Here is a 24,592-nt window from a genome sequence, read left to right on the forward strand (position 1 = left end):
GGGATCATGACCTGAGCCGAAGGCAGACGCTTAACGACTGAGCCACCCAGGCGCCCCAACTCTCATTTTTTAAGTGCAGACTTGAGCAAGGCTTCAGCCAGCCTGAGCCCCACTTGCAGCAGCGCGGGTTTCAGCATTGTCCTTTCCCAGAGCGACCTCTTGTTATTGGAAAGGAATTTAGTCTTGTTTGCCGTTGATTTTAGACTTCTCTGTTCTTCACTAAGGTCATTTTATATTCAAGAACATGTTAGCAGGGCACCTGCCTGGCACAGTTGGTTGAGCATCTGACTCTTGGTTGCAGCTCAGGTTTTGATCTCCGGGTCGTGAGATCGACCCCTGCATCGGGCTCCATGCTCAGTGTGGAGTCTGCTTGAGATTCTTTTTCTGTTTCTCAAAAAATAAATAAATCTTAAAAAGGCAAAACAAGACCGAATGTGTTTTGCTCACATAGGAGTTTGGGTTAGTTCTTATTTTCTTCGGGTAGAGTAGTTTCACTTCAGGAAAACGGTGACATCGTTCTTTAACTTGTCTCCGTGCTTCCCCTTGGTGCACTGGAACATTGAGCTTACAAGTATATGTCAGTTACATCTCAGAAAAAGCAAGCAGGGTGGGGGTAGTTTATTTCTTAGTCAGACACCACTAGGTGAGACATAACAATTCACCCTGACAAAAGCTTCAGAATAGCCCTAGTTGAAAAAGATGTTTTCCAAATAACTCTTTGCTGAAAGTAAAGTTGCATTTTGTTTTGTTTTGAAAAACACCTTTAAAAATGTGACTGGAAAAATAAATAAATAAATAAATAATAAAAATGTGACTGTAGTTTGCAGACTCTGCTCTGGTAGAAGGCTGCTTATTATGACCGAGGCTCCTTGAGGAAGTGGCTGGTTCTAAAGCTGGAGTGGGGAAGATAGAAGAAAAGTCTGGAGTTTCTGGTAGTGCCAGAAAATGAGACAGTGTTGGAGAAAGGGAAAGATGGGGTATGTCCAAAAGACCCAGTAGTCAACTTGAAAGAGCTACCAAGGGCCAAAGCTGGAGCAATTTGAGCTACAAAATAATTTTAATAATGGATTATAACCCCAAAAATATAAAATAAATGTCTATGAGTCCATAACTAAATAAATGACCAGATAAATAATTGAGGGAGAAGGGACAAATCTTCCTTATGGAAGAATTCCAGGTAATAAGTGTAGAAGGCATAAGGGGATAGAAGATCATCATTAGAACGTCATAGTGGCAATTACCGCAGGTAAAGTGCGGAGACAAATGTGAAAATAAGTGTGTCAAATTTTAGGCAGACATGGTATTTGCACAGCCCCAGAGTGTCTCCCAAATATGAATTACTGTGGCAGTTTTAACATTTGTCTACAAATTCTATAGTATTCCTCCTTTCAAGGAGTGCAGCTTAAATCAAGTGAATTCAATCACGCTTTATTCCTCACTTAGCGAAAATTAAAACAGGCAAGTGGTTATTGTCAATAATGCTCTACAGCCAGGTCAGCAAACTACAGCTGGGGGGCCAAATCCAAACCACCTATTTTTGTAAATAAAGTTTTACTGGCACACAGCCAGTGTGCCTGGACTTTGTCACCCTCTTTTAAGGAATACATGAAGGGGAAAGGGGTAACTTCCCAGGGGTGACACCTGGGCCAAGAGGTGGGGGTTCACGTCCCTGGGAGTAAGTTGTGTCAGTGCTGTGTCTCCTGATGTGATGTGACGAGAGGAGTAGTTGGCTCTGGTATTCTAGATTCTTCGCACCCATCTGTAACCTCAGTCCAGTCATCAGGCAGAAAATATCAGGCAACCCAAACTGAGGAACATTCTACAAAATGCTGACCGGCACTCTTCGAAAGTGTCCAAGTGACAGCACTTGAGGGAAGACTGAGGAAGGTCAGGGCCTGGAGGAGTCAGAGGGATGAGAGGAGTGAGTGTGGCATGCTGGTAGCCTGGGTTGGATCCCGGAAAAGAAAAGGGATGTGGGAAAACGGGGAAACCCAAGTAAAGTTGGAAGTTCAGTGAGTAGTGTTGTTACTACCGTTTTGTGGTCTTAGTTTTGATCGCTTTGCTGCGGGGACATGAGATTTGGAAGCCTGGTGAAGGGTGTATGGGGGTGCTCAGGGTGTCCCTGCAGCACTTCTGTAAATCGAAGGTTGTTTCCATGTTCAAAGTTTTTTTTTTAAAACCCTGACTTCTTATCCTGGATTGGTCATCTACTTTCTCTTGAGCATCTAGGCATTATTTTCTTAATTCTTGTGTGGGAAATCTATTGATTTGATTTGCATGTTAAAGTTGATTTTGGAATGCCTGTGTTGTTAATATTCTTTATATGTTAATAGTTCTTTCTCTTTCCAGGGGAGGCACCTGCTGCAGAAGTCTCATCTTTTGTGATCCTGTCTGTGTGCAGTTTACTGGTATTAATAGTGTTAATTGCAAACTGTGTATCCTGCTGTAAGGACCCGGAAATAGACTTCAAGGTGAGCACAGATGGTGGGAACACTTAGAAATCATCCTCTGATACATTTATCGGTAGATGGGCTGCGTATCACAGTCCCTCGGGAGCAGGGGTGGGCAGAACTTTTCTGTAAGGGCCAGATAGTAAATATATTCTGCCACTGTAAATGGGCGATCCTGGCCGGACGGTCTCTGTCACGGCCACTCAGCTTCGACTCTGCCATTGTAGCGATACCTCAACATGGGCATGAGACATGAAACCAAATGGTTGTGGCTGTGTGCCGGTAAAACTTTATTTACAAAAATAGGTGGTTTGGATTTGGCCCCCCAGCTGTAGTTTGCTGACCTGGCTGTAGAGCATTATTGACAAGAACCACTTGCCTGTTTTAATTTTCGCTAAGTGAGGAATAAACGTGATTGAATTCACTTGCTCTAAGGCCTGTAAGGAAGAGCAGGCTGATTTTTTTTTTTTCTTTTTTTCCCTTCAACTTTTGTATGGTGGTGCATTGTGGTTGTTAAGATTATCAAGGCCAGGGCGCCTGGGTGGCTCAGTTGGTTAAGCGACTGCCTTCGGCTCAGGTCATGATCCTGGAGTCCCGGGATCGAGTCCCGCGTCGGGCTCCCTGCTCAGCGGGGAGTCTGCTTCTCCCTCTGACCCTCCTCCCTCTCATGCTCTCTGTATCTCATTCTCTCTGTCTCAAATAAATAAATAAAATCTTAAAAAAAAAAAAAAAAAGATTATCAAGGCCAAGGGATCCCCCAGTGTGTTTTGTGTATGGGAAAGAACATCTTTCATTTTACCTGAACCCTTGAGTTCTCTGAGGGGGAGAAAGAATGGTACCAATTGTAAAGTCTGGTGGGGGTCGGGGGTGGCGGGAAGTACTACAGAGGGGCTGTTTTAGCTGCAGATGGGTGGAATCTGCTGGAGACCAAGTGGGATATCCTGCTCTAGAACTTGCCACATGCCTGCTGGTGTGCACTAGGGCTCATCGAATACTTGTTAAAAAGGAATACTTGAAGAAAAAGAAGGAATGCACTCAGAGAAAATGATCCTTAATGTCCGGCCCTGCCCGTTGTCCTGGGGCTGTCCTGGGGGCCCTGAGGGCCACTGGTTCAAATTGGGGGAAAAAGCTGCCTTCTAGCTACAACCCTCTTTTTAGTGGATACATGAACCTTCTTGGTAGACCTCACACCTGTTTCTGTGTTTTCTTTACCTTGAATCTGACAGCAGCTCCGAGAGGTAAGGAGATGTATTGTCCTTTTGGCTTGATGGAAAGATGAGAGCAGAGGGAGGCTGGAGGAAAAGACGTAACTAGCACAGGCCATATTCCTTAGAAGATCCTACTTCAAACAACTGTAGGGTTTTATTCACAACTTCAGGCCCCAGGCCCTAGAATCACTACAGACACTTCTGTGACTGCATGGAGGCACAGTATCTCTGTCCCTTGACCCTCAGTCTTGCTGAGGGACTGTGTATAGACACCTTGTCTTTTGGGGACAAAGATAAAGTGATCAGTGCTGAAACTGAAATCCGGGCTCTCATGTGTCATGATACCGCATTCTTGCCTTAGATTGTTCTGACCCAACTGGGTCTCTCTATTGACCCAGGGAGTTTGTTGCGATGTAGATTCTGGGACTCCGTGTTTCTGTCGAGCTTACCGAGGTGGTTCTGGTACAGGTATGCCCAGGACCACACTGCATAGAGGATCCTCTCCAGCTGTGTAAACCATGACTGAAGGCGAGCGTCCATTCCTTTAGATTTAGAACTGTGCAGTGTTAGAGACTCTTTCCCTTGGAAGTCATGTTACAGACTAGGAAGCTGCTGCTTGGCAGAGGAAGCAGCTTGCTGGAGTGTATCCGGGCAGCCCCTGGCATAGCTAGAAAAGTGACCCAGTCTTCTCTCTAGCCCCAAGTTTATTTTGCTGTTTTACTTCTCTGAATCTTTAGAGTCATTGGCTGCCTAATGGTATATCATGCTGCTGCCAGAGTTTTGAGTGGCATTGTTCTTAAGGTAGGAGTGATGGATAAAGTCTTTTTTTTTTTTTAAAGATTTATTTATTTTAGAGAGAGAGGGAGATGGAGCGAGAGAGCGGGTGGGAGGGGCAAAGGAAGAGGGAGAGAGAAACCCAAGCAAACTCCATGCTCAGCATGCAGCCCAACACAGGGCTTGATCTCACAACCCCAAGATCAGACTTGAGCCGAAACCCGGAGTCGGATGCTCAACCAACTGTGCCACCCAGACACCCCAAGTCTTTTTTTTTTTTTTTAAAGATTTTATTTATTTGACAGAGAGAGACACAGCGAGAGAGGGAACACAAGCAGGGGGAGTGGGAGAGGGAGAAGCAGGCTTCCCACTGAGCAGGAAGCCCAATGCGGGGCTCGATCCCAGGACCCTGGGATCATGACCTGAGCCGAAGGCAGACGCTTAACCGACTGAGCCACCCAGGCGCCCCACCCCAAGTCTTTTTTAATGAGAGTAGCTTTAGGAATGTCCAAAGGGGAATTGAGCAAAGCTCTTCCATTCAGAGGTGCTTCATGGATTGAAGTTATGGTACCTTGTTTGTCCTACCCCCTCCCCTGTTACAAATAGCAATAAATGTCCTAATGCGTTTGACAAGATAGGTGACATATATGAGGATAATGTTCTCCCACATGCATGTGAGAACATACATATTATATCAGAGAAATCTACCCTTACAACTTCTGGTTTTTCCCTCGTAGGGGTTGGGGGGTACAGCCAGGGGATGAGGAAGAAAAGGAAAATGAAAAGAAGGATATTCTGTAGAGGAATGGAAAACAGTCTTGTTCACTGATCTCTTCTCAGCTTCTGTTACGGTGCCTGGTGGGTAATACTCATTAGTTATGTGAGCGAACGAATGACCTTGATCATCATCTGTATGAATGTTAAATTAACACAGACACCAAGGAGGACGCAGCTCACTGGAATGATGACAGCAGGAGTCGGGCTAGCTTTCTGCTGCAGAGTCACTGAAAAGACTCCCGCAGCTTTACGGGCACAGCCTCAGTTCTAAAGTCGCCATCTTCAGAAAACCAGACATTCTTTGTGTGTTAACAGTACTTATGTGCAGGATGCCTGGGTGGCTCAGTCGGTTAGGCGTCTGCCTTCGGCTCAGGTCATGATCCCGGGGTCCTGGGATCAAGTCCCACATCGGGCTCCTTGCTCGGCAGGAGGTCTGCTTCTCCCTCTGCTGCTCCCCCTGCTTGTGCTTTCACACTCCCTCGTTTGCTCTCTCTCTGGCAAATAAATGGATAAAATCTTTAAAAAAAAAACAAAAACAAAACAGTACATACATGCTACACAGCTTTAGACTGACATTCGTTCAGACACCGATGATTTTTCTACCCAGTTTGGTAATTTTTCCATTGTTACTCTTCCCAGAGAAACAGGACTTCCTTGAAAATATCTTTTCCGAGTTTTTTTAACTGTCCTTATCTTGATTGAAATCCTATTTCAATTAAAAATGGGTATATGGTTTTAAAATAAAATGGATCGGTTTGGATTCAATATGCAAAGAGATTTGTGAGATTGAATAATAAAAAAAGAATAGCTAGCTCTGGTAACTTAAAATTTCCAACCTAGAAGAGTATTTCCATGTGTGAAGTTCCATGGTCATGTTAGAAAATTTTGCATTTAACTTCAAGCCATCAGTTGAAAAAAAAAAGTTGCATAAAGTATGTATAGTTTATTTTAAACCTTATTGATTCTGCTATTTGGCATTGGAGAACACAATGTATGCTTTTTACTTAAGTAGGTACAAATTGGGGGAAAACTTTAAGGCCGTGTGTTTCAGATGACTGAGTAAATGCTCATGTCTCAGATGTTAGCATATGTTTTTAATATTTGCTCTCAGACTGGTTTATATCCGATATAACATTGCTCCTCTTTTATTTTAGGAATTTGAAGATAATTTTGACGATGAGATAGATTTCACACCACCAGCAGAAGATACCCCCTCTGTTCAGTCCCCGGCAGAAGTTTTCACACTTTCAGTACCAAATATCTCACTACCAGCTCCGTCCCAGCTCCAGCCTTCTGTAGGTAAGGCCTTACGTCCCAGCGTCATGTTTTCGTGAATCATTTCTCAGAGGTGAGAGTGAGAACCTTGATGCCAATCATAAGATACTTGGATTACCTGTCTCGTCTGCTTGCTTATTTCTCTTCTTCCTGCTCCCTGTGGAAGCTGAATTGTAGTCTCGTCCAGTGCATGCCTGCAAAAGCTGAGTCCTTTGCTTTTGGACCCTGAGTCTGGTATCAGATTAAACTGGTCTCCTCTGTTCACTGAAGTGGAACTCTCACACAGAGCTCCTGGCCTTTACTTGGGTAGTTCTCGACACTGCTCGTCTTGCTGAGTAGGACACTGCTGTCTTTCCCCGGGATGTCCTGTGTTTGGGGAGGGCGGTATATTTGGATATGTTAGTTGGATTGACTTTAATGCTGAGATAGAGGTTTGATTAGATGTTGATCGATTTATTGTTATAAAATAGAATATGACTAGCAGCTGGAGAATCAGGGATTGCTGAGACTGTCTGTTCTATCTGAGAGAAGGCTGTTCTATCTGCGTGCCATTCCTGTCTCTCGTGGTTCTGCACACAGTGGTGTAGGTTTAGGGCAGCATAAACCCAGCAGTTGATTGCACTGCTGTAGGCATGCATGACCGAGAGAAAACATAAGATAAAATGTGACACAGCTGGTATATTTCCTATAAAATATCTGTACAGTTGGGTATATTTAATATTTGTAGGTTTTGCAGCATTAAAAAACTAACATGTAGTATTTACCTTTAATTTTAGTAAATAACAATACCCTTCCTTCAACCAAAATAGTGAAATTTAACGGGAATCTAATATACCCTTGGGATCACTTAGGTAACCTAGGTATACGTCTCTCTAAATGGAAATATTTTCTCTTCTCTTCGCTTTCTTTCTTCCTTCCTTTTTATTTTTAAAGATTTTATTTATTTATTTCTCAGAGAGAGACAGACAGCACAAGCAGGGAGAGAGGGAGGCAGAGGGAGAAGCAGGCTCCCCGCTGAGCAAGGAGCCCGATGCAGGACTTGATCCCAGAATCCTGGGATCATGACCCGAGCCGAAGGCAGCTGCTTAAACGACTGAGCCACCCAGGTGTCCCTTCTCTTTGCTTTCTTGATCACAGACTTTCCTTTATACTTAAGGGAGGCCCTGAGAGACTTCTCTAGAGGGCTTTTACCATCTTGGAGTCTTAACACTCATGAATTCATTTCAAGTAATAGAATCCTAACTCAGATCAGCATGTACAGAAAGGGAACTTTTTTTGACGCTGGAACCAGGCGATGGGAAGAGTAGGGGTTAGGCAGACCTTAGAGGCAACTGGAGCTGGGAACTTGGACACCATCGTGCTTTTCGTTCACTCCTCGTTTCTCTCCTCTTCGCGTGTTGGCTTAAATCCCACACGCCAGCTTCTTTCCTCGGCTCGGAGTATAGCTGCTGCCAACTCCAGGTTCAGATCCTTGCAGCTTTACTACCAGAGGAAAGGAGCTTCTCAGACCAGAAAGAAAACCCTTGGCAAGCCATTCTGGTTGGCTTCCCCCGAGTCTGACAATGTTGACCCCTCACTGTGGGCAGGAAGGCACGACAGAGAAGAGCCTGATGATTTCTGTCCAAGACATAGTGGGGATGGACCAGGGCACAGTCATGGGCACAGCCGAAATGGTAGTGACCTGGACAGCCATCCTCATTACATTCATACACCTTTCTGTGTTTCTTGAGCCCTCTATTCTAAATTCCTTCTTAATAGGAAGAAATTCTTTCCAATTTCTCTGCATAGAATAGTTACAGAATATTTTTATGATCTTGGGATGGAAGAGGGCTTTCCCAACTTGACACCAAATGCAGAAACATAAAGGAAAATATTGGTAAATAGGTTCCAAAAAATTAAATATTCTGTATGGAAAAAGACACCATATATTGAGGAGGGCACGTTCTGCATGGAGCACTGGGTGTTGTGCACGAACAATGAATCATGGAACACTTCATCTAGAACTAATGATGTAATGTATGGGGATTAACATAAGAATAAAAAAAAAAATTAAAAAAAAAAATAAGTAAGCAACCAAAAAAAAAAAAAAGAAAAGAAAAAGACACCATAAACAAATTTGACCAAGTACCAAAAATATTTGTAAACTACAAAGAATGTCTGAAAAAAAAAAACCAACCCTGTTATATATTAATATATACTGAGATTACAAGTGAATGTATAAGAAGAAGAAGAAGACTTCAATAAGAAAGTCAAGGATGTGAAAGGAGAAATTCATGAAAAGGAATTCAAATGGCCAATAAAAAATAGGAATTCCGCTATTAATTAAAGAAATAACAGGGGCGCCTGGGTAGCTCAGTTGTTAAGTGTCTGCCTTTGGCTCAGGTCATGATCTCAGGGTCCTGGGATCGAGACCCATGTTGGGCTCTCTGCTCCGCGGGAAGCCTGCTTCTCCCTCTCCCACTCCCCCTGCTTGAGTTCCCTCTCTCGCTGTATCTCTCTCTGTCAAATAAATAAAATCTTAAAAAAAAAAAAAAAAGAAATACAAACATAAAGTAAGATGATAACAGCTAAACAAAGATGAGAAGAAAGGATGCTAGGTGGTGATGGGTTGAGGGGTGTGTGTGGGAAACAGGCCCTTGGACACTCCCTGCTAACGGGACTGTAGATTGATAGAGACATTCTTCCCTGAGGGTAGTCTGACAGTATGTATCCAAATGTAAGATGTATTTACCCTTGATCCTGCAGTTCTGCTCTCAGTAGTTTATTTAGATCAGTATGCAAATAAATATCTACAAAGGAATTTATTGCAGCATCAGGTTAAATGTCTGTCAGTATGTAACTTGTTAAATTATGATAAGTCCATACAATGGAGTATTATGTAGTCCTGTAAAAGGAGGAAAGGTATTTGTGATATATTAAGTGAAAAAAGTATACCATATATTCAGGAGCAAATCTAGAAGAAACTCTACATGTTTTTTCCTTTTTTTCTTTTTAAAATGTATTTTATTTTATGAATAGGTAATATGGTCATACAGTTGAAAAACCAAAACATAGAAAGGTATATAGAGTGAAAAGCCTCTAATCTTTGAATCTGACCTCGGCTCCTACCCCCACTGTCTGTCTGTACGTAACCACTCTTCTTGGTTTCTTATACATCTTTCCGGACTTTATTGATGTAAATATTCCCATTTACGTGCCCCCACACACACCCCCTACCCCCCCGCCATCACCAAAACACACTTTTTTTACTCATAGGGGATGGTAAATACATTATTCTGCATCTTGCTTTTTTCACTTACAGATGTACCTTAGAGATTTTTCCGTATGCATAAAGAGAGCTTGTTTATTCCTGCTTACAAGTTTCTATTTAAATTGTATGGACTTAGCACAATTTATTTAACCTATTGATGGATATTTGGGTTGTTTCTAATCTTATGCTATTATTTCTAATCTTATGCTATTAAAAATAAAGCTTGTACCTATGTTGGTTTGCACACTGATGTTGGGCTGCTGTATTTGTAGAATAAATTTTCAGAAGCAGTCAAAGAGTACATAATTTTGGGGGATGTTGCCAGCTTACCCTCCACAGGTAGTTGTGCTAATTTATGTTCCTGCTATTTGCGCGTCAAATGGTATATGTTATTACTATTGAAGCTAAGTTGGTATCAGTTCAAATTAGATTATTATAAATTTAGGGTGATAACTGTAATCTCCATGGTAACCACTAAGAAAATAACTAGTAAATATGGAAACAGAAAATGAAGAAGAAATCAAAATGTACACTAAAAAAAATTAGTCAAATATACACGAAAAAAGAATTTTTTGATGTTTCCTGATTTTAATATAGCCAAATTTAACAGCCCCTTAAGCTAGAAATGCAATCTCTCTTTTTTTAATTTTTAATTTTTTTAAAACTTTTATTTATTTGTCAGAGAGAGAGAGAGAGCGTGCACAAGCAGGGGGAGCGGCAGGCAGAGGGAGAGGGAGAAGCAGGTTCCCTGGGGCTCGATCCCAGGACCCTGAGATCATGACCTGAGCCGAAGGCAGACGCTTAACCATCTGAGCCACCCAGGCGCCCAAGAGTTAGAGCTTTTTATGTCTTAAGAAATCCTTTCCTATTCTGTGGTCAAAATGATACTTAACTACTTTTTTTTCCTACAGTGTTTCAAGGTTTTGCTTTAACATTTAAATTAATTTAAATCCATAACCCATCCTGAGTTAATTTTTGAGTATGGTGTTAAAGAATCCATGAATCTTTTTGGTAGATTACTGTGTTTTTCTCAGCTTTCTTCACTGATTGGTCCTTCTGTTCCTCTCGCTTTTTAGTTCCCTAGGTAGGGGCACCGGGGTGGCTCAGTCAGTTAAACGTCTGCCTTTGGCTCAGGTCATGATCCCAGAGTCCCAGGATTGAGCCCCACGTCGGGCTCCCTGCTCAGCGGGGAGTCTGCTTCTCACTCTGCCCCTCTCTCTCAAGTAAAAAAACAAAAAACAAAAAACACCATTTGTGTATGTGTCTGTTGTAGGCCTTCTATTCTATTTCAGTAATTTGTCAATTCCTTGTTCCAGTACCACATTGTCTTAATTATTTAAGTTTCACAATAATGATGTGATTTGCAAGTTTTTCTCCTATTCTGTAGTTTGTCTTTTCACTCTTTTGGTAGTGTCCTTTGCTACACAAAAATTTTAAATTTTGATGAAGTCCAATTTATTTTTTTCTTTTGTTGCTTGTGCTTTTAGTGTCATACTTAAGAAACTTTTGTCAAACTCAAGGTCATGAAGATTTGCCCCAGTGTTGTCTTCTATGATTTTTATAGTTTTAGTTTTGAAATTTGGGTCCTTGACCCATTAGTATTTGTATATGGTGTGAAGTAAGGTTCCAGGTTTATTGTTTTACAGGTGGATAGCTAGTTGTCCCAGCAACAATTTGTGAAGAGACTGTTCTTCCCCCATTGAATTGTCTTGGCACCTTGTTGAAAATCAGTTGACCATATTTGTTTGTGTTTATTTTGGGACTCTCAATCCCAATGATCTATATCTAGCCTTATTGCCAGTATCAGTGTTTGACTATTATAGCTTTGTAGAGAGTTTTGGAATTGAGAAGTTTATGAATCTTCCAACTTTGTTTTTCAAGAATATTTTGGCTATTCAGAGTCCCTTGAAATTCTATTATTTTTATTTTATTTATTTATTTTTAAGATTTTATTTATTAGGGAGAGAGCATAAGCAGGGGAGCAACAAGCAAGGGAGAGGGAGAAGCAGACTTCCCGCTGAGCAGGGATCCCGCGGCGTGGGGCTTAATCCCAGGACCCCAGGACCATGACCTGAGCCGAAGGCAGACGCCCAACTGACTGAGCCACCTAGGCGCCGCCCCCCCATATGAATTTTAGGATCAGTTTTTCCATTTCTGCAAAATAGGCCATTAAGATTTGTGTGTGTACCATTTTGATTCCCTTTTGTTTATATTTTAAAATATTTTCTTAGGGATCATAATTATCTTCAGTTTATAACAATTGTGTTTCAGTCGATACCAACTTTTAGCTTCAGTACCATATAAATACTCTGCAATTCAGTCGAGTCCTTTTATGTTATCACAAATTACATCTTCCTATCTTGTGTGCCCGTTAACATAGATTTATAATTTTTCATGTGTTTGTCTTTTAAATCGTGTAGGAAATTAAAAGAGGAGCTACACACCAGAAATACAATGATGCTGGCTTTTATATTTACCTACGTAGTTTTACCAGTGATCTTTATTTGTTCATATGGCCTCCAGTTACTGTTTAGTGTCCTTTTACTTTAGCCTGCAGGACTCCCTTTAACAGTTCTTGTAGGGCAGTAGTATAGTGGCAGCAATCTCCCTAAACCTGTGTTTATCTGGAGATGTCTTACTTTCGCCTTCATTTTTTGGAAGACAGTTTTGTCGGGTATAGAACTCTTGGTTGATGGTTCTTTTCCTTCAGTATGTCACTTGTGCCATCCCACTGCCTTTTGGCCTCCATGGCTTCTGGTGAGAAATCAGTTGTTAATCTTATCAAAGATCCCTTATATGCAGGAGTGGCTCCTTTTTGATGCTTTCAAGATTCTCCATCTTTGGTTTTTGACAGTCTGATTATGATGTGTCTGAGTGTGCGTTTGAGTTTATCTTGCTTGGAATTTGTTGAACGTCTTGGATGTGTAGATTCATACCTTTTTCCAAATTGGGACGTTTTTTACCATTATATCTTCAAATATTCTTTCTGCCCTCTTTTTCTGGGGCTCTCATGTGTATGTTGGTCCCTTTGGAGCCTTGCTCATTGATTTTTTTTTTTTCATTCTTTTTTTCTTCTGCTCAGCCTGGATAATTGTATTTGAACTCTCCTCAAGTTCACGGCTGCTTCTGTCTGCTCCCATCTTTTGTTGAAACCCTCTAGTAAATTTTTTTGTTTCAGTTATTGTACTTTTTGGCTCCAAATTGGCATTTGGCTCCTTTTACTAATTTGAACCTCTTTATTGATCTTCTCCACTTATCGGTACATCATTCTCCTGGTGTCCTTCAATTCTTTGTCCATGATTTCCTTTTGCTTTTTGAGCGTGTTTAAGACAGTTGATTTAAAGTCTTGTCTGGTAAGGCCACTTCTATGTTTTCTCAGGGACACTTTCTTTTACATTTCCTTTGTACCTATGAGTGGACCATGCTTTCTTGTTTCTTTGCATGTTTTGTACTTTTTTGTTGAAAATTGGACATTTTGAATAATACGATGTACTTAGAAGAAGAAAGAAAACAAAAACAAACAAAAAAAGTATTCTCTGGGTCTTTGCAGATTAGCTCTGTGTTGGGAGCTCTTCACCCAGGCTACTTACAGCTCTGCCTTAGTCCTCACCTCCTGCTTGTGCTGGGCATGAAGCCTAGCTAGAGGTGTGAAAGTTGTGTTCTTCTCAAGTCTTCTGTGAGTGTGTGTCCTTCTCTGAGCGTGCAGGTGGCTCTCAAGGTTCCTCCATATATTGCAATAGCTTTTCAGAGCCCCTGTTCACCTCCCACATCTCACTCCCCCGCTTTTCTGCTAAAGCTTCTAGCATGTCTGCTCTTTGCCTCTGCTGTTCTATTTTGCCCCAGTGGAAGTGTCTCATTCATTTGGCTTTCACTGTTCTTGAGGAACATGTTTTTGAGGAGCACTCTGTCCTGATAGAGTTCTGAGTTTGGTGAAACCAAGGGAAGCCACTTGTGGTAGTCCCTCAGGGAAACTTCCAGTAAAAGGAAACACAGTTCTTTGGGAATAATGAGGTCTGCTGCGCTCTGTCTGGAACCAGGACCCACACTGGGACATGTGTCATCATGAAGATCGCTGCTGCACCAGGGGCTCGGGGGCTGGGGCTATGATAAATTCAAAGACACAAAGAAATTCTACCCTGTTTCAGTGGCCTTTCTCCTGGTTTGATTGGGTTGCTGGAAATCTTTGTCTTCCAGAGTTCTGATAGGGTTGACACCGATGGAGTTTGACAAGCTTTTCACCTGCACCATGAAACTAAGGACTAAGTAAAAGCCATTGAAATGGTGATTAGTGGTTATAAGAGAGGGTTTAGATGAGAAAACACAGTGCAAAGTATTAAAGAATCAGGTAGGAAACCCATTCAAAAAAATATTGTCAGTTTTAAAACTTGAAACCATTTTGGCAATATGAGTTTGAAAGTGATGGTGTATATATATGAGTTGATTTCTACCTTTATTAGCACAAGCTTTAAATTTATGTTTGTGTTTATTCTTTAGATTATATATTTAATATTTATTTTATTTCAGTTAAGTGCCCATATTTATTTTTTATGTTCTTTTTCCTACAGACGGTTTGAAGTCTCAAGTTGCCCGCCATAGTCTAAACTACATACAGGAAATTGGAAATGGCTGGTTTGGAAAGGTAAAATGTTCACATCTACTTTTTTTTTCCCCTCTTAGTTATAATGTTTAGAATTTAAAGCTAATTAAGAGTTGTAGGACATTCCACATTCTCTTTAGTTGCTATGGTACCAGTTAAGTCTACTCTTTACACCCTGAAATCACACAGGATAGTGAGCTTCAGTGTTTTTAGGTGTATGCATTTTTCCAAGAAGGTCTTTTATTTATATATCAGATACTTTTCTAATTGTTGGCATAGAACAGTAAGAAGGGAAGGGAGACTGAGCTTTTTATCCTCCTCAAGGTAAGTTATTTGTTTTTTAATTCTTCTCTCTTTCTCCCCCCTCTTCCTCACAATACTTAAACCACTTTAGAATTGTAGATACATAGTATTATTATAATGGAAACCATGGCAAAGAACTGTTCTCTATTTCTCATAGCCTGTCAAGGGGCAAATAGAAACAGTGGTTTGTTGATCTTTTTACCAAGGGGTGTTCAGAAGGAATAATCTTATTATCATAGCTATTTCCATGGTGTAACTAGCAGTTGTTCTGTGTAAAAGGTTCCTGAGTGGCGATTGCATCATAAGCAGGGTGGTCAAGGCAAGAAGAGGTATTTGCTCAGTGATCAGCCATCTTATGCAGCTTGTCTTTCCATTCAAAGTTGTTTGTCAGTGCTCTTTGACGTCATCCAACCTTTATTAGTGACCAGATCTTCTAAGCCATTTAGCAAAACCTGTTGTGTATCACACATTGTTTTTGTTGCTGAGGGTCCAGTGTGGAGGAAGGTAGGTGAAGTCCCGGCCTGTGTGGAGTGCTAGGAATGTGGCAACAAACAAAAGAGAATCCTTGCCCTGACGAAGCTGAAACCTCTAGCTGTGGTGGGGTGTTGGCAGGGTGTGGTGGCAGGTGATCAGACAGCAAACAATCAGGAGTGGGAGATGGGCTCAGAGATGTGTGGGGGAGCCAGGTGATAAGAGATAGAGTATATGCATTTAGAGACTTTTACTCAGAGTGAGCTGGGAAAGTACTCTAGCATCTGAGAGAGGAGTGCTGTAATCTGGCTTACTGGTAAAAGGATCACGTGGGCAGTTAACGTTGTGGAAGACCAAGGGGAAAGCGGGAAAATTGGTCAGAAGGCTGCTGTAGTCACACAGGGAGAGATGCAGGCAGGCTTGGACCTGGATGATAGCATGGAGCGGTGAGAAGTGCGAGCCAACGTGGATTTTCAAATAAGAGCATGCAGGACTGGGGATCGATCAGAAATGGAGTCTGGAGGAGGGGGGTCAAGGATGGCTGCTTATGGCCTGATTGGTGGGAAGAATAGAACTGCTGGCAAGTGAAATGGGAAAGATTAAGGAGAAGCAGGTATGGAGGAGGAAGTCAGGAGTTTGCTTCTGGTTAGGTTAGATGGGATGGCTCTTAGGCATCCAGATGGAGATACCGAGTAGGCAGTTGGAAATATATATCTAGAGCTCAAGGGAGAGGTTCCAGGCCCAAGATACACATTTGGGAGAGCTCTGTCTGTAGCTGGTATTCAGAGGTATGAGCCTAGATGGAATCATCAAGATTGTGAACGTCAAGAAGAGGGGGAGGCACAAGGACCGAGTCCTAAGGGTCTGCAACGAGGAGAGGTCAGTGCAGGTCAGTGACAGAAGCTGAGGTGATCAGCCAGTGAGTAGGAACAGGTGCAGAAGAGTGGGGTGTTCTGCAAGTCAGTGAAGAAGGAGTGCCAAGAAGATGAATAGTAGTAAATGCTGCTGGCAAACTAAGATGAAGACTGAGAGAGGTAGGGCCCAGCACATAAGGGCCATGGGATTGTCATAAGAGGTTGTAGAGGGGGGGCGCCTGGGTGGCTCAGTCGTTAAGCCTCTGCCTTCGGCTTAGGTCATGATCCCAGGGTCCTGGGATCGAGCCCCGCATCGGGCTCCCTGCTCTGCGGGAAGCCTGCTTCTCCCTCTCCCACTCCCCCTGCTTGTGTTCCCTCTCTCGCTGTGTCTCTCTCTCTCAAATAAATAAAATCTTAAAAAAAAAAAAAAGGTTGTAGAGGGGTCAAGTGCTCACATGCAGTGGGCACAAGGGAGAAAGTGGAGACAGCACATTTAGACAACCCTGTTGAGGAGTCTTACTGTGAAAGGGAGCAGAGAAATGGAGTACGAGCTGTTTGGGACCATCCAAGGGCCAAGGGAAGGTGGTTTTTTGTTTTGTTTTGCTTTGCTTTGCTTTGCTTTTTATAGGATGTGCAGCTATTTTAGCCTCTTGTATATTAGAGTAGAGAAACTGATAATACAGGAGAGAGGAAAGGGGGCTTACCATAGGAGTTCTCTTGAAAAGGGAATAAAAACAGTGTGTGGATACAGGTGCAGGTGGATTTGGTGTTAAAATGAGGAAGTTCACTTCTCGTTATTTTAGTCAGTGAATAGGAGGCCAGTTGAAAGGGAGGAGTAAAAAGATGCATTGGGAGTTTGACTAGGAGAAGAAGGTGTGAGAGAGTCCTCTGGGAACCCTGTCAACTAGGAAACGCAGTGGAAGGATGGGAATGCTGAGGACCCTCAAATTTGAAATGAGACCAGTCATCGTGGTTGTGTGTTTTGTCTACTTTTGGTGTTACCATAGGCAGGTAATTGAATTTAAGCAGTGCTGGGGTTTGGCTAGGCCCACAGGGCACTGTGAGAGGGGTAAGGGGGGTGGTGATAGCACAGGATGGTGGGGTCTTAGCTTCCTGGGAGGGGAGAGGGGCCTTGCAGTAGGGGCGGGATGGTGGAACCGTTGGTATCATGAATGGATCTGGAGGGCAAATTGGATGGATTAGACTGTTTAAGTGAGTGAGCTGGAAATTAAAGGACAGGTAGAGAAGGAGAAATCAAAATTTGAAGTTTGGGACATAATCCAGTTATTAACTAGGTCTGGACCCACAGGAGATTTTGCCAAGATGGAGGCAGAGAAAAGATTATTGGAAGTCAGGTAAAAACCTGAGAGGTCAAGGTGTTGAATGATGAATTATCCTTGCAGACATTGAAGATCAAGAATGATGGCAGAGAGAGAGAGAGATAGCGAGATTATTTTAACCTTTTTTGGAATTGCTATTTTATGAGTGTTAGGCTTATGATAGATGTACAGGCTGGTTATTTGAAACCAGAGTATATGACTTGGTTAATTATCAGAATTCCTTGTTCTGTTTATTGTTCTGCCTTTATGTTCTTAATAAACACATTATATTCTGTTCAAGGTCTTACTCTCTATTTCCAGGGCATTAAAATTAATCTACTTGATAAAAATATTAGAAACTATTTTAGGGGTGCCTGGGTGGCTCAGTTGTTAAGCGTCTGCCTTCAGCTCAGGTCATGATCCCAGGGTCCTGGGATCGAGCCGCACATTGGGCTCCCTGCTCAGCGGGAAGCCTGCTTCTCCCTCTCCCACTCCTCCTGCTTGTGTTCCCTCTCTCACTGTGTCTCTCTCTGTCAAATAAATAAAATCTAAAATAGATAAATAAATAAATAAAAAATAAAAAACTATTTTAAAAAGAAGGCTTTTAGTTTAGATCATTCTTGATTTAAATAAAAAATTTTACTTCATTATTTTCATCTTAAATACTATGTTTTGGAATGCCTTTGTATTGTCCAGTATTTATATTTGGTGTTTCACTTGTAGTGTGCTCTTACTTTCATTCATTTTTTTAAAAGATTCATCTATTCGAGAGAGAGAGCGAGCGAGAGAGCGAGAGAGAGCATGAGCCAGGGGAGGCGCAGAGGGAGAGGGAGGGAATCCCAAGCAGACTCCGTGCTGAGTACAGAGCCCTACGCAGGGCTGGACCCCACCACTCTGAGGTCGTGACCTGGGCCGAAATCAAGAGTCAGTTGTCCCAACTAGCTGAGCCATCCAGGCGCCCCATTATTTTCATTCATTTTGTATTCTGTTCATTTCAGTGGCGTATTTTTTCCTTGTGTTTTGACTGAAGTTTTAGTACAAGATAAAGGTCTAGAATAATTGGAATGCCACAGATTTTTAAAGTTACGAGGCAACGATAGTGTATTTGTACATTGCGTGGGTGTCAGTTTACTTTCTCATATGTGAAGGAGACAAAAGAACAAAACCCAGTTGAAGTGTTTTGAGAAACATTTGAGTTATGTTTGAACTGAACTTACAGATTACTCTTCTGTGATGTCACTGGTAATATCCGGGAAAGTATGGTACAATTTTATAATAAATAAAAAAGAAATACAGATACATATATGAAAGCTTCAGTATCCAGTGAACAGTTTAATACTGAAGGAAAATGGTTTCATTTTTCAAGCTTTTTCTGAGGTGGTATTTTCATAGTAGAAGGCCTGATTGTTGCTTAATTTATTTCCCCATACTCTGCTTCCTGATAATGAGACATACTTCTTTACCATTTTGATGGAAGTGAAGTAAAAAACTGTTCTTTGGTTTTAGGTCCTCCTTGGAGAGATTTACACGGGCACTAGTGTAGCAAGAGTAATAGTGAAGGAGTTAAAAGCAAGTGCAAGCCCAAAGGAACAAGATACTTTTTTGAAAAATGGAGAACCTTACTAGTAAGTAAACCTTAATATGTGTTCTGTAAACATAGTCTGTAGTCTAATGAAAATCAGGTGTTTAAAATGACTTTGCTATTTATCGTATTTCAGTCATTATGAGTGTTAAAATTTGATTTACTGTTTGAACAGTTCTGTTAGCATGCTTCTTGATGAACAACACTATGACTTTTATTTTTTAGTATTCTTCAGCATCCAAATATTCTTCAGTGTGTTGGACAATGTGTAGAAGCAATTCCCTATCTTCTGGTGTTTGAGTTCTGTGACTTGGTAAGTCTTTAGTGGAAATTCAAGGTCAAGCATTTAAAAGGTTACATCCAAGTGTTTTTTTTTTTTTTTTAATTTTTTTTTTTTTTTAAGATTTTATTTATTTGCGAGAGAGAGAATGAGAGACAGAGAGCATGAGAGGGAGGAGGGTCAGAGGGAGAAGCAGACTCCCTGCTGAGCAGGGAGCCCGACGCGGGACTCGACCCCGGGACTCCGGGATCATGACCTGAGCCGAAGGCAGTTGCTTAACCAACTGAGCCACCCAGGCGCCCCTACATCCAAGTGTTTTTGACACATAGAAATGCTGGATGAGGGACTGCTTTCACTTCTGTCCCCCATTTTTAAAACTTTATGATGTACTAAGTCATTACCTTTGAAACAATGCTATTAACCGACACTTAAGTATTGTTTTATATTCCATCTCTATATTAAGCTGCTTGCATGCATTACATTTAATCATATTTGTCCACACTTTATATATATATGATTAAAGTAAGGTTCACGGAGATGAAGAAAATGTTGTTTATCAAGTATGTGGCAGAGCCAGAGTGTGGATTTAGGATCGCCCTTCCTGAGCTTGAGGTCTTGACTTCAGCTAGGCAGTTCAAAACACTTTTCCCCATTAAGGTGATCTTACAAGAGTACCCATGACCTGTCAGGTTTTTATTTATTTTTATTTTTTTTTAAAGATTTTATTTATTTGAGAGGGAGTACGAGAGTGAGCGAGCAAGCAGAGCTGGGGTTGGCAGTAGGGCAGAGGGAGAGGGAGAAGCAGCCTCCCCGCTGCACAGGGAGCCCAACTTGGGGCTCAATCCTAGGACCCCAAGATCATGACCTGAGCCAAAGGCAGATGCTTAACCGACTGAGCCACCCAGGCTCCCCGATCTATCAGTTTTTTAAAATAATGAATGTATGTGCCATTTATATTTTTAAATAATGAGATGATTTTTTTTAACCTACAATTAATAGCCTAATTTCTTGCATGATAGTATTATTTACTGAGATTTATAGTGGAAAAACTTTTTATGCAGTTTTTATGAATAATAACTTTTATGTGTAAATTTCCTGTAATCATCTGTTTTTATTTTTTTTATTTTATTATGTTATGTTAATCACCATACATTACATTAATAGTTTTTGCTATAGTGTTCCATGATTCATTGTTTGCGTATAACACCCACTGCTCCATTCAGTACGTGCCCTCTTTTAATACCCATCACCAGGCTAACCCATCCCCCCACCCCAGTCATTTGTTTTTAAAAGCTAGGTTTTAATTCCCTTGCATTGTCTCAGTTTTCAGAATATTAAAACATTAAGACTATCCACAGAAAAGTGGGAGTACATCAGGATAAGTCCCCAGTTAGTTCACACAATATTTTCAGCTGGTAAAATGGAAAGAGAGCAGTAACCATTGTGGATTTTTGTTTTAATTCCTAAATGTGATTTGAATATTACGCTCATTGGCAGAGGTAGTTAATTCCAAAGAAAAATTAATAACCTTGCTATATTAGCTTTCATTGGATTATCAGAGTAACCCCCAAATCTCAGTGACTGATGAGAGCAAAGTGGTTCTCACTCATCTTATGCATTAGCTCTGGGGCAGCTGCAGCTCTCTCCCAGGCTAGATTCATCTTCACCCTAGGATCAACGTATTTTTTAATATCTGTAGGTGCTGTGGGGGGTGAGGGGAATATATATTCTGGTATTCTATACAAATGTACCTGTATGGCTCCTTTTGGGTCAAATTTATGAGGTTGTTTAAATCTCCTCTATGCTTCTGATTTGGGAGGGCATTGATGGAGGAGTCTGAGTGTGTTCTATCCATTTTTGAGAGGCATATTATAATCTGCTCTGATTATGGATTTTCCTTATAATTCTAGTTGTATTTCCTTTAAATGTTGAGTCAGGGATACACATTTAGAATTGATATATAACATGTTGTAATTTTAAGCTCTTGTAATTATGAAGGGGCTCTTTTTAAGCGTTACAAGGATTAAGTCTGTTTTTACTGATACTAATATAGTTATCCCAGCTTTCTTTTGGTTAGAATTTTCCTGGTTATCTCTCTCAGTCCTTTTCTCTGGTTTATATCACCTGTAAATAGTTTATTGTTAAAATTTTATTTGTCGGGCGCCTGGGTGGCTCAGTTGGTTGAGCGACTGCCTTCGGCTCAGGTCATGATCCTGGAGTCCTGGGATCGAGTCCCGCATCGGGCTCCCTGCTCGGCGGGGAGTCTGCTTCTCCCTCTGACCCTCCTCCCTCTCATGCTCTCTGTCTCTCATTCTCTCTGTCTCAAATAAATAAATAAAAATCTTAAAAAAAAAAAAAATGTATTTGTCAGTCTTGATCACTTAACATGGAACATGTACTCCATTTATGTATATTATATCTATGAGATACTTGGAATTTTATGTACCTATTCTGTATTATTTTTCCTACCTACCTGTTTTGCTTTTTTGCTAGCCTTCTTTTGGAGTCTTGATTTTTTTTAAAGATTTTATTTATTTGAGAAAGAGAGTGCAAGAGAGAGAGAGAGAGGAAGAGAGAGCACAAGCAGGGGGAGTGGGAGAGGGAGAAGCAGGCTCCCTGCTGAGCAGTCTGCTGTCAGTTCTCGTTTTCTGAGACACTTCATGCTGGCTTTTCTGGGTCCTTAAGCTCTTGATATTTTTTATAAGTAAGAGTCACCACAGTCTTCATGAGTGAACACAACAGAAATGCGGCAGGAAGCGTATCTACTTGAAATACCACATTTCTGGGTTAATCAAGATGGTTTATTAAACTGTCTCATACATACTGGTATTTCCTATTCTTCACCTTCCGTGTCCGTTCCTGGAAGTTTTATTAGACGTTGTTGTTGTTGTTCCTGGAATGGGAAAGGCCTCTGGATGCTCAGCTTGATGTTTTCTTCTGAATGGTTCAGGTGATGGGTTAGTTTTAGTGCTATTTTAATTTATTTTTTCACAAAGTTACCTATTCTTTTTGGGCCAAACTAGGAGTTTAACCCACTTTATGAAGAAACTCTAAAACATTACAAAATACACAAACAACGCCTTTACGATGATCATAGATAACCCATAATTAATAAGATTCTTGAGTATTCTTTTTATCTTTGTTACTATACATTGTTTTTATATAAATATAATAACTACATGCTTTTTGTTAACATTTTTTTAAAGAGTTTATTTATTTGAGAGAGAGAGGGAGCAGAGGGAGAGGGACAGGCAGACTCCCTGCTGAGCAGGGAGCCTGATGCGGACCTTGATTCCAGAACCCTGAGATCATGACCTGAGCTGAAGGCTAGACACAGCCAACTGAGCCCCCCAGGCGCCCCTGTTAACAATCTTTTCATAAAAATTTTTCCCCAGTACTTTTAGATCTCCCATTTAAATGCATATTCTCCAAGTACTTAGACCGAGTATTCAGAGCTAAAGTTGTACTGGCTTTCGTATTTTGGGGTGAAGATTATGCATACAGCTCTCCAGAATTAACAGTTACGACTTCTTGAAACATATTTTATGTGAACCTCCTAAGTCATAATGGGGAGTGTCCACTCCTGAAGGCTAGATGTGTGGAAAGAGCCTTCACCCCCACCAGCAGCTTTCATTAGCAGTGCAGAGTTAATAGCTATTTGTATTTAAGTGCCCTGCCCAGTGGTACATTGATCAACAGTAAAACTTTTTTTTTTTTAAAGATTTTATTTATTTGACAGAGACACAGCAAGAGAGGGAACATAAGCAGGGGGAGTGGGAGAGGGAGAAGCAGGCTTCCCGCGGAGCAGGGAGCCCAATGAAGGGCTTGATCCCAGGACCCTGGGATCATGACCTGAGCCGAAGGCAGATGCTTAACAACTGAGCCACCCAGGCGCCCCAACAGTAAAACTTTAAAAACAATAATTGTTTCTCAAAAAATTAAAATAAAATTACTATCTGACCCAACGATTTCACTTCTAAGTACATGTTATCCAAAATCACTGAAAGCACTTCAAAAGAGATATGTACACACCCGTGTTCAGCAGCATAATTCACAATAGCCTAGAGGTAGAAGCAATCAAGTGTCCCATCAGTGGATGAATAAATAAATAAAATAGAGTCTGTCCATACAATGGAGTATTACTGAGCCTTGAACAGGAAGGACATTCTGGCACCTGCTTCAACATGGATTAACTTTGAGGGCATTATGCTCAGATAAGCCAAACCGCAAAAAGACAAATACTGCATGATTCCACCTACGCGAGGAACCTAAAGCAGACTCACAGAGACAGCGAGTGGGATCGTGAGTGCCAGGGACTGGGTAGGGAGGGATGGGGAGTTGAGTATGTAACGGGGACAGAGTCTCCATTTGGGAAGATGAAAAGAGTCTGGAGACAGATGGTGGGGACGGCTGCACAACAGTGTGAAGGTGCTTAACGCCCCTGAACTGGACACTTACAAATGGCTAAGATGGTAATGCCATGTTTACCGCGCACACCCAAGTCAGTGATTGCCCACTGTTAGTGAAGGCGCTGTCCCTCGTGTCACCTATGCCAGCAGGATGCCCCTGTGCCCTTGGGGAATCTGGCAGTCAGTGCTTAGAGTGCCCAGTCTCCCATCCAAGGAGAGCCTGTTGACCCAGGGAACTCCCCAGCTTGCCCAGCAGCAAGGGCTCACGTTTGTGCCGTTGGACAGTTCTGTGCTCATCACCTCTGGGCCTAGGAAGCTTTGGCGGGAGCAGGCTCAGCAGCAGCAAGCGCTGCGGCCTCGGCAGGGTCCCCAACTCTGAAGTCCAGTTGTCCGGGCTCAGTATATGCGGTGGCCACGTGGCAGGAAGCGTCAGGTAGCGTCATCCCAGTGAGCCAAAGAGGGCCCCCAGCTGCAGGGACGTCCCCCCGACACACCAAAGCCGCGCTTCAACACTGAGCCCTGCTCCCAGCCTGGATGCTCCACAACCCTCCCAGAAATAGGCCATCCGGAGCAGAGGGGCGTCATCCAAGGCAAATCGGCCCACTGGCAAGGGTCCAGGGGACTGAGGGTTAATAGCTCAGGCTCGGTAATAAGCAGCTGCAGCCACAGTGAAAGGCACCACTATCTTCACATGTTCTTAGTAGGTCAAGAGCTATTGAATGAACATTGGCCTTTTCAGTCGTCATCGGGGCAGTGATCATACTCAGTGATAATGTCTTTTAAATAGAAAGGAGAGAATATTTTGGCACTTAAGTAATTCTTGCGAGATGGAATTACCAGTCTGTTGTTGAAAAGCGCTTTATCTTGGAATTTTTGTGAAAGAAAATGAAAGCTCTTCTGAGTGCGTTCGGTAGCTGGATGGCAGCCAGCAGTTTATAATGCCGATGGCGCAACGTTCACGGAAGGAGAGGTGGCTGCAGGGGGTTGTCTATAACTTGTTGCCATGGGAGGTACACAGTGCTCTCGCATGAATATCCAGGCAA

The 24,592-nt window shown here is 41.9% G+C and overlaps 1 protein-coding gene across 2 annotated transcripts in view; it reads left to right on the plus strand.

Annotated features, from left to right (window-relative positions):
* LMTK2 (lemur tyrosine kinase 2) overlaps positions 1 to 24,592 on the plus strand; it is an 82,119-nt gene that overhangs the window by 21,573 nt on the left and 35,954 nt on the right. For both annotated transcript variants that reach the window (XM_031016732.2, XM_031016733.2), the window contains exons 2-6: positions 2,350 to 2,471; positions 6,364 to 6,508; positions 14,300 to 14,373; positions 18,785 to 18,903; positions 19,086 to 19,173. In XM_031016732.2, the coding sequence (XP_030872592.1) occupies positions 2,350 to 2,471; positions 6,364 to 6,508; positions 14,300 to 14,373; positions 18,785 to 18,903; positions 19,086 to 19,173 (548 nt within the window). The remainder of the gene's footprint in view (positions 1 to 2,349; positions 2,472 to 6,363; positions 6,509 to 14,299; positions 14,374 to 18,784; positions 18,904 to 19,085; positions 19,174 to 24,592) is intronic.

The sequence above is a fragment of the Leptonychotes weddellii genome, chromosome 5 (genome assembly GCF_054177405.1).
Source record: "Leptonychotes weddellii isolate Sample4059 chromosome 5, ASM5417740v2, whole genome shotgun sequence".
Classification (NCBI taxonomy): Eukaryota; Metazoa; Chordata; class Mammalia; order Carnivora; family Phocidae; genus Leptonychotes; species Leptonychotes weddellii.